The sequence below is a fragment of the Amphibalanus amphitrite genome, unplaced genomic scaffold, assembly GCF_019059575.1.
Source record: "Amphibalanus amphitrite isolate SeventyFive unplaced genomic scaffold, NRLGWU_Aamphi_draft 000159F_arrow, whole genome shotgun sequence".
In the NCBI taxonomy this organism is placed as follows: Eukaryota; Metazoa; Arthropoda; class Thecostraca; order Balanomorpha; family Balanidae; genus Amphibalanus; species Amphibalanus amphitrite.
This window is the reverse complement of record NW_024881654.1, coordinates 604,535-614,635: the sequence shown is the minus strand read 5'-3', so window position 1 is coordinate 614,635 and position 10,101 is coordinate 604,535. Positions and strand designations below refer to the sequence as shown.

At 47.2% G+C, this 10,101-nt stretch overlaps 1 protein-coding gene across 2 annotated transcripts in view; it reads right to left on the bottom strand.

The window, feature by feature from the left end:
- Positions 1-1,312: 1,312 nt before the first annotated feature.
- Positions 1,313-10,101, bottom strand: part of LOC122383265 (nitric oxide-associated protein 1-like) — a 14,286-nt gene continuing 5,497 nt past the window's right edge. For both annotated transcript variants that reach the window (XM_043369520.1, XM_043369521.1), the window contains exon 8: positions 1,313-2,771. In XM_043369520.1, coding sequence (XP_043225455.1) covers positions 2,563-2,771 — 209 coding nt within the window. In that variant the 3' untranslated portion in view covers positions 1,313-2,562. The remainder of the gene's footprint in view (positions 2,772-10,101) is intronic.

Sequence of the window (10,101 nt, the reverse complement as noted above, 5' to 3'; positions counted from 1 at the left end):
CCTTTGTGGGCCCCTCCGCGGACGATGTCATGCATTCTCAGCGGTGTACTGCGACTGCCGAGTTTCGGCAGGCAGAGGGCGGGGCGCAGGCTCCGGAGGCACTGCTGTGCACCACGGCCGCCGGCTGCGGTCGGCCGGCCGTGTATGTGTGTGTAAATGTGCTGTATTGATCAGCCCAGTGGCGCGACCGGTCGGCCCGGCCAGGAATAGGCTGTCGCTGGCTCGGAGGAGCGGCCGCAGCCCGGCTGGCTGCTCGGCCGCGGCGGCCTGATGCTCATAGACCTGGATTCAGCGAACAGGCGAGGCCCGGGCCAGGTGAATGGTGCCGATAGACCTGTGGGTCGTGGGATGGTAAGGAGACGGGCCCAGGGTGTCATTTAATGGGAACTCCGGGGAAGCTCGACTCTCCCGTTAGACAGGCAGACAAGAGGGGAGCTACCCGCAACTACCCGAATGTCCCGGCCGCTACCAACCAACAGCCTAGCCGGCGACAAAGCTATCAGACAGAGGTATGTAGGCACTTGGCGCGCGCGGTGCCGAAAACACTCGACTGAGCTTAACTCGAGTGTCTGGTGGGGACTGGGGTCCGGATGCACCGACACTGAATGACGCTCATATATCGCATGCGAGTACCTACAATAAGCAGGAACAAAGATCGCTGAGTAACAACCTGGGGCCGTATTCACGTCGACTTCGTAAGTCGATTTTCTTTCGTAAGTATAATTTGGTATTCACGTCGACACTTCTAAAGTTTTTATCAACGGAGTTCACGTGATTAAAAAAATTTACTTAAGAAGTAGGTCAAACTTAAGAAAATTCTTACGAAAATGATCGACGTGAATACGGCCCCTGGAGCATAGCGCGACAGCTGAAGTCATGAGTCATTTTAGCGAAACAAAGGTCACCGAGTTGCACCACGTGGTGTTTGACTGTTTGAGACTTGCAGTTACTGATAGTTCAGGGTCCTAATAACTGCAGTATTTGGTTGTGGTGCCCGTGAGGCATGGCAAGCACAGCACTGGCAGATGATGGGTGGCGGGTCTGTCCCGCCTCGCGTCTCAGAATACTCAACACCCATCAACGACTGACGGACAATGCTCGTCACATACACCGGGTGTTTGTGAAAAGCTGTCGATTGAAAGATGATACGCAGACGTTGAGGTAAATGGCTAATGTAGCGGTAATTCAATTACGCTTTCTAATGACCCATTGGCGACTTATGTGACAAAGTTATAGCAACATTTCGAGAAACGTGCAATGCGGCTATAGAGTAGATACATTCGTACGAGCCGACGCATGTCACATACAAAAATGATTCAATTCAGCATTGTATTGAAGGATTTCCGTTTCAACATATGAGCACCAGCGTAACCATCATTGATCAAATCTGCTGGAATGCGATAGCGAAACCCTCGTCTCTCAGCAGTTATGAAAAGCTAACGTCATCTTTTACAGCTGGTTAGACGGTCAATGATGCAGCTCCGCCAGCAAACCGCAATCACCCGTATGTACCTCTCAAATCCGGAGGGGGGGGGGGGCGTATGGGACGGCACAGAGCCATCACGTCACCCTCACGCCATTTTTGACCGCAGGGGTGGATTTTCCGCGAACGCACCCGGCGCTAGGTGATTTTCGGGGCGCCTTTCCGGCCGGTGGCGCCGAGCAAATCACGACACAGCGAGTTCATGGGGTCCGCTGACGTCACAGGACCAGCCTGTCGTGACTGACAGACCACCGCCGTCACCCACCGCAGACTAATCAGTCACTTATGAATCGACTGAATCTAATCTCAGAGACACGGAATATGTGCTCATTGGGATATGATTGGTCGAACTAAGCCCACTCCTCCGAGCAGAAATGATTCTCAAGTCTCAACAGAAGCAACTAACGACACATATTTTTAGAGACGCATTTTTGCACAGGTGTGCTCATGATTGATGAATCGTGACAGATGACCGGGCGGCGCTGAAGTTAAATCCGTCGTTTCCAGAACGGAAAGTGAGCGCCTCGTCGCTTCCAATATCGCTCCAAAACATCAGCTTACCGAGATACGCCGCCACTAGCTGTCGGAAGCCCTCCAAAACAAACACTCAACTCGCGTCGTAAAACCGCATGGCATTTCTATTCTGAGTATCACACAATGTCGACTAATGTGCGCCGGCTTGAGGCAAATATGAGGACTAGACTAGATGAATGAACATCATCGAATGAGAAACAATACGTATGACACCTGTACAAAAACAACTGGCGGCTTCTAGGGACCCAGAGCACCTCATGGAAGTATGAACTCACACTTTCACAACAGCCATTCAACTTTGTTGTTTCCTTCTGCGATATCGGACACAGGAAGATTAATAACAATCATCGGTGGTGGTTTTCCACACACAAACAACGCTCACAAAGCATTAAAGCAGTCTCAATAGGCTTTGCGTAACTGGGCCCCAACCAGGAAACCGATAGCCGGGATCACCATTTCCGCCGAGTTTTGACTTCCCTGTACCAGCTGACGGCTGACGGATGACTGTTCGATGGCGGTCTGATGACGGTCCGATGACGCGATCGTCACCGCCGCGCCTCCCTCAGCTGGTAGAGCTCGCCGACCCGGTGCGCTGGCGAGTCGCGCTGCCGGCGACCCCGCAGCCGTACCGCGTACGGCAGCACGGGCGGCGAGCGAACGAACACACCAGCGCCACCTGGCGTGTGCGCCGTGAACTTCAGCTCCTTGTGATTGCCACCAGAGCGGTCCTCGGCCGGGGTGACCGCCACCCAGCCTGAAGACACATGAATCGGACAACGAACCGTTACATATGGAGCTTCAATTTGTCGGTCGCAGCAACTGTCTGATCACACCTATCCGTGCTTCTATCCTCAGGATACTGAAATCCTTCTCCTCCGAGCCGCAACCCCCTCCGGGCTGGACAGGCAACTTTATCTCATGCGGGCTGCTCCCTTGGAGCGGCACCGCTGCTCCTGAGGGAGCGCACCCCGTAGCCGGGTGCAGTGAGTGCCTTGGGGCTGGGTGGCCTGTCCTCTGGACGGGCTCAGCCCCGGCGACTCACTAGGGTGCCTGCCCAGACCAATGTCTCCCCCTAATTCCTATCATCCTTCCGGCTCTGCAATGGTCTTGTCGACCGAAAGGGCCTAACCCAACAAAACAAAAACAAAAACTGTCTGAGAAAAACTGAAAGTTAAGTGGAAACAGCCTGGCTCTCCTGCATATTGAGTTTGTAATGTGACGATTATTTCATAAATATGCAAGATATTACAACAAAAATTACCCGACGTTTCGTTTATTATAACTTTTTCAAGGGTAATGAAAAGACACACATTTATCTACGAGAACATGGGATGTGTAACAGCGCGGGCAATTCTTCGTAGTAACTCTTCCTGTCTGCAAACAGGTCACAAAGAAACAATTCACAAATCATAATCTCTCCTGACTAAAGATGCGGCCACAGAAGCAAGCCTAAAAAATCCATTTGAAATATTCAAAGTTTGACCAGTAGCGATAAATGCCGCCTCTACAACTTTTCGCTGAACTTTGGAAAAATTCCTGTCGACACTTGTAGCCCCTGTCCAGTTAGGCAGATGCCCTTCTTCCTCTGCGTGAACAACAAAGGCGTTCGAAACTCTATGATTGCGCATGTCTCCCTTGTGCTCGCGAACCCTCGTTTTTAGACCCCTTCCCGTTTCCCCGTAGTACACGCGTGGGCATCCACCGCAAGGAATTTTATATACTACGCTATCTCTGTTTGACTCTCTTTTGTTTCGCTTGAAAATTCCGCCTATTTTCTGTCCTCCTTTTGCAACAATGGATAGGGCCGGGCCCACCAGCTTTTGTACCTGTTCAGTAAGAGGGGAATATGGGGCTATCACCGACAGTGTATTCTGCGCGTTCCTTTCAGATACGTCAGCTACCCTAGTGTTAGATTGAGACCAAATCCGTTTAGCTTGTCCCTGAGGGATATGAGTTTGGCCAAAGGGTATCTCAGCTGTAAGAATGTATTGGTTATGTAATCAATTTCTTCCTGTAGCAGGTCTTGTGAGCAAATTCGAAGGGCGCGCAAGAAGAATCCGATAACGACCCCGGACTTTACCTTCTGACTGTGTCCCGAGAAATAATGTATGAGGTCATTCCTATTAGTGGGCTTACGGTAGACCGTGAATTTAAGTGAGTCGCCCGTCCGTAACAATAGAGTGTCTAAGAATGGTAACCGGCCGTTCTCCTCCTCCTCGACAGTGAACTGAATCTTCCGAATGATCTTCCGATCCCAAAAGGGACTTCCTGACTCTGGTTCGACTCTGTGTAAACTTCAACTCCTTTATTTTTGACGACAAAGAATTTAGACAAGTTAGCGGACTAGCGATGGGTTCCCCTCTTAGTGCCGTCTTAGCGTGTCTCTACATGGAAACAATGGAGGTGGACCATTACAAGAGTATCTTAGGAGAACATAACCTGTGGGTGAGGTATGTCGATGACGTACTTTCCTGTGTCCCCATAGACACTAACCTTACGGACTTACTTCGGGAACTGAACTTAGTGGATCCTGCGATTCAGTTCACTGTCGAGGAGGAGGAGAACGGCCGGTTACCATTCTTAGACACTCTATTGTTACGGACGGGCGACTCACTTAAATTCACGGTCTACCGTAAGCCCACTAATAGGAATGACCTCATACATTATTTCTCGGGACACAGTCAGAAGGTAGGGGAAGTTGGGGGAACGCCGAAGACTTTTTTTTTCTGACGCCCGTAGCACGCAAGGTAGACAACATACGCTATTCTTGTTGGCATCATTCGAGAGGCCAGTCTTTTGCCTTTCAAACATACCAGGCGCATTTGATGAATTCGCATACCGTTAAGCGCACAAACTAAAAATATCAAAGAAGTGACTTTTTCGGCGTTGCCCCGGACTGCGGGGAAAGCCGAAAATGGGAGAAATGATCTACGGGGAATGCCGACATTGATGTTTTGCCATTTTATCTCAAACTTTATCCAGAATTCATCAAAGCTGACACACGTTTCAAGAGCTTGAGGACGCGGTGCACACTGGAAGTTATAATTGTGTGATATAATAAGAAAATGCCAGGTAAATCATTCCTTATAGGTAACAGGCCGTTGTGTCGGTTAAAGGTGTATTTTGTGTGACTAAAAATACGCGTTGCTATTCTACAGCAGTAAAGCCCACGTAGCGTGCTTTTAACACGTGCGTAATCGCACGTTTTCGGCATTACCCCAGCCAGCCATACTTTCATTTGCAGGCCCATAACTTTTCAACGTGCTGTATAAATTTCAAATAGGCAGCACACTTATGCAAAGACATGCTAAAGATTACCAAGACCGAATTGGCCAGACAAACGGTAGCATAATGAGTAAAAAATGCAGCTTCAAAGGCGCATGTAGTACAAGGGAAACGTACCTTGAAAACGCTCTTGGCGCCCTCACAGTCGAAGTATTCCGAATGACGACTCGTAACAAACATGCGATAATTGTAGTCACTTAAGCTTCAGAGCATCACTGACAGGTGGCATCCATGTTTTACGGTTTTCGAAATATCTCGAATTTCGGCTTTGCCCCAACTCCGGCATTGCCCCAACTTCCCCTAAAGTCCGGGGTCGTTATCGGATTCTTCTTGCGCGCCCTTCGAATTTGCTCACAAGACCTGCTACAGGAAGAAATTGATTACATAACCAATACATTCTTACAGCTGAGATACCCTTTGGCCAAACTCATATCCCTCAGGGACAAAGCTAAACGGATTTGGTCTCAATCTAACACTAGGGTAGCTGACGTATCTGAAAGGAACGCGCAGAATACACTGTCGGTGATAGCCCCATATTCCCCTCTTACTGAACAGGTACAAAAGCTGGTGGGCCCGGCCCTATCCATTGTTGCAAAAGGAGGACAGAAAATAGGCGGAATTTTCAAGCGAAACAAAAGAGAGTCAAACAGAGATAGCGTAGTATATAAAATTCCTTGCGGTGGATGCCCACGCGTGTACTACGGGGAAACGGGAAGGGGTCTAAAAACGAGGGTTCGCGAGCACAAGGGAGACATGCGCAATCATAGAGTTTCGAACGCCTTTGTTGTTCACGCAGAGGAAGAAGGGCATCTGCCTAACTGGACAGGGGCTACAAGTGTCGACAGGAATTTTTCCAAAGTTCAGCGAAAAGTTGTAGAGGCGGCATTTATCGCTACTGGTCAAACTTTGAATATTTCAAATGGATTTTTTAGGCTTGCTTCTGTGGCCGCATCTCAGTCCCACGCACAAGGGGGAAAAGCTCAAATTATTGAGCGCTCAAAATATTGAGCGTGTGACGTCAGAGGCTCCCATAGGCGTAATGCTGAGGGCTCAAAAAATTGAGCCGTTTCAGGAACACGTTTTGCAAAAGCAACTCGCAACACCCAGGGAGAAATGGCAACACCCTTGGAGAATCACTAATGATGCAAAACAGATTAGGCTTTCATATTTTTCACTGCTCAAGCTTCAATGATTGGGGGAACACCAATTTATAGGTCGAAATCGTACGGCATACCAGGATGACTTAAAAACAGGCCAATATTTATGTCGAAATAAAAGTTATTTTTTGTCCATTCACGTTTTTTACTAGGGTTCTGTTGGAAAGAGCATTTTTCATACTACCCAAATGATTGCGACTCAATTTTACATTACCCATATCGGAGAATATTTTTCATTTGGCGGCGCCGTTTGTTTATTTCGTCGCGACGTCTCCGGTCGCGTGGTTGTCGTCATCCTTGTGTTGAAGGTAAGTGTTTATCGTTTTAGTTATACTTAGATGTTAATAGGTACACTGAAAAGTTTGAATATGCTGTGATTTTAAATTTGGAAACACGTAATCGTCAATCAAATCTCGTTTTCCTCGATTTGCGTGTAGATAAGTAACTGTCGACGAAAGTGGCGCCATCCGATATGATGTTTTGAGGGAAGGAGACAGAACATATTTACGTGAAAATTTTTGTTTTTTAGTGGTCTAAGTGCTTCAAAGAGGCTGTGAATGTTTTCTTCACACAATTTCTCATTAGGTATGATGAGGTAAAAGGTAGTTTCAGTCTTAACTTTCATATAATTGACATTAAAACATATGATAGTCCACTGCTATCAGTGATTGAGTACCTTGATATTTGGCATTTCTTATTAATTTGAATGTATTCTCTATCCATATGTCCTGATAGTAAGTGACAATACTCTGCCAATATGTTTCCATAGTTTTCACATTCATTTTCCAGTCCTTTACATAAAATCACAATTTATAATCAAAACTCAACTCGTTCGTTACTTCACAACACTGACAGCATGACAGACTGACAGTCAACTATTGTGTGTGTGAATGCTGAAACAGGATAGCCACTTTGCTGACTGGCTCATATGAAATAAGATAAAAATGATCCTTTTATCATTTCCATCTGGAGGATCGGAGTCAACGGAAAAGGAAGGCCACTTTCAAGCCTCAAGGTCTAGGCCGCCAGACGCCAGTCGGCAGTCACCACCAAATTTATAATAGATTAATTCATTATTATACTTTGAGACCCTTAGGTCACTGGATCGGCATCACATTTTCAGTTTCAATATAGTAAAGGTTTTTATATGTATGATGTGAAATATTTTCCTGAATCAGAATTTAATGATCCCTAGGTACCTGGTAGAGGTTTCGGATTTAATGCTCATTGTTGGTGTGCAGTCAGGATTTTTTGCCAGTCCAGATAGGGAATCCCGAGCAATTTTATAGTAAAGTGGTCTCCTTATAATCACCACACATTTTATCAAAAGCATTTGCAGAATTCATTCAATGAAGAATTTTATCAATGTTGCACCCATTTCTTAGACGACCTAGGCTGCATCTTTTTTAGTTCCTGTTTTATGACATATTTTCCATTTTGTTCCACTGCATAAAGAAAAAAAATCGTTTGAGATCACCAAACAGCTTTTCTTTTTCTGGCAGGTCTGCACAACCAAGCGGTCGCTGGCGAGGACGTCGGCCGTCCCTGTGGGTAAGGTCATCTGCTCAGCCTTTGTGGAGCTCAGCAAGACGTCACCAAGATGAAGACTTCGCTGGAGCAGAAGCCGCTGACCCGTGTCCGATCGGGCAGGTCATGCTCGACGGCACGAGCCACAACTTGAACGACTCGGTGACATCAACAACATGGTGGAGCAGGTGAATGAGTTTGGCGACGTGTTGTGCGACTGCAAGAAGGGTTGTCTGCGTGTTCTGGCCGGCGCGGCGGAGCGGCGACGCTGCGCAGTCTGTGCTGGCGGTGAGCAGCTGGCCGTGGTGACCGCGCGCGCCCACATGCGCCGACAACCTGTGCGGCTTCGAGGGCCCCGGGACAGCCCGATGCCGCCCATTATGCGACGCCGACCGCGCACTGTCCGCAAGGCCACATGGAGGTGTGCCCGCGCCTTTTGCCCGCACGCCGCTACCTCGCAGCTGGTCTGCAACCACGCCGTCGCCGCCTGAAGCCCGATAACAAAACGGCTGTCTGATAATGCCGCGTGTTCTTTGTGATGTTGCTACTGTGATGGTTGCTACTGCTGGTCTGAGACTCGATGTTTCCATTCGTCTTTTACATGTTAAAGGGACTATCCCACCTTTAACATGGGGTTTAAGTTGAGATAGCCAAGTTTGCGGCGAGGTTCAGAAACCACTATTTATCTAGGTTGCAACCCCCGCGGCCTCTTGGTGTTGAAGAAATTCGTTCCCTTCATTTGAAAATGGGCCTTGTACAAGGCCCTATCTTCAATACGGAGCGACCGTTAGTGTGACGTCACCTCGTTTAGTCATTCTGATTTAAATGGGTTTGTTCGTTGAAAAATCGCTTAAAACTTGGTCTAAACTTTGTTGTGGTGCCTACAGAGTAAAAAGAATCAGCTTTATGACAGTAATGTGGCCTGAGGAAGGAGGTAATTTTGGGCTGTGACGTCACATATTTGAAAGTTTGTGTTTGGAATATGAGAAGCCTAAGATGTTAAATGAAAAATAAATGCCAGAACCGTGTTCCTGGTCATCCAATCTATAAAGTCGGGCACAATTTAACTGGTTTTAACAACATTTTAGAAGGTGGGATAGTCCCTTTAACATGTTAAGTTTGTTTACATGTTAAGGATTTGATAATGATTAGCTTAGTCCGAGCTTAGGTCGTTTATATCATTTGTTATATGGCATATTTTGGATCAAAGCAGTACGACACTGCCTCCTGCTTTTGTGATGTATGCTGGCAAGACGCAGGTTCCGGTCGCAGGTCACCCGGTTCCAATGTGGTCGGGCTGGCATGCGATAATGTGATGTTGTTTTGCTCGTCTCTGTGTTCCACACTTGATGATGTTTGTGAATCTAACCCACATTGTATAGTATTTTTGTTTGTTTGCGGCCGATGGCCTTGTAAGTTGTAACCGTGGCAATACAGTTTTTCCTGCTATAATTCTCCAATATTCAAGCGTGGGTGGATATCTTTCTGGGTTCACGTATTCCCTTCTCCCAGTACAGTCAGAGAATATCAATACAGTATTCATACGGATTATTCAAGCCCTGTATAATTATTTGAGGTGTGCCGAATCCGAAAGGCGACCGATAAAACTACTAGCGGAAAATGTGACACGATGCCATGGGTTTGTGAAAAGTTTAGGCACCACGTAGCATTCAACTTCCTGCATTTCTGTTTCAACTCAGTTTAACGTATTTCAACGAACATAACATCAAAAATGGCAGCCAGGACCGGCTTCACCTGTCACGGAGAACGCTCAATTAATTGAGTGTAGATGCTGGCCGGCACTCAAGTTTTTGAGCGCCAGCTGACTGTCGTCTGTCGTGGCGCTCAATTTATTGAGTATCGCGGTCCCGAACGACAAGTGGCGCTCAAAAAGTTGAGCGTCTTTAGGGCATTTTCTTTCCAAAAACACCGATATAAATTATCACGGCGAGTGTTCGAGAAGAAACCTTGTTGCTCTCTCTTGCCATTGATACCTTATTTGGATACGATATTTGCCGTAGTGTGACGCTAAAGGCATTGTAAAATACCATCGTTTCGCCTATTCCTTCATAATGGGGCCCGCTCAATTTTTTGAGCGCTCAATAATTTGAGCTT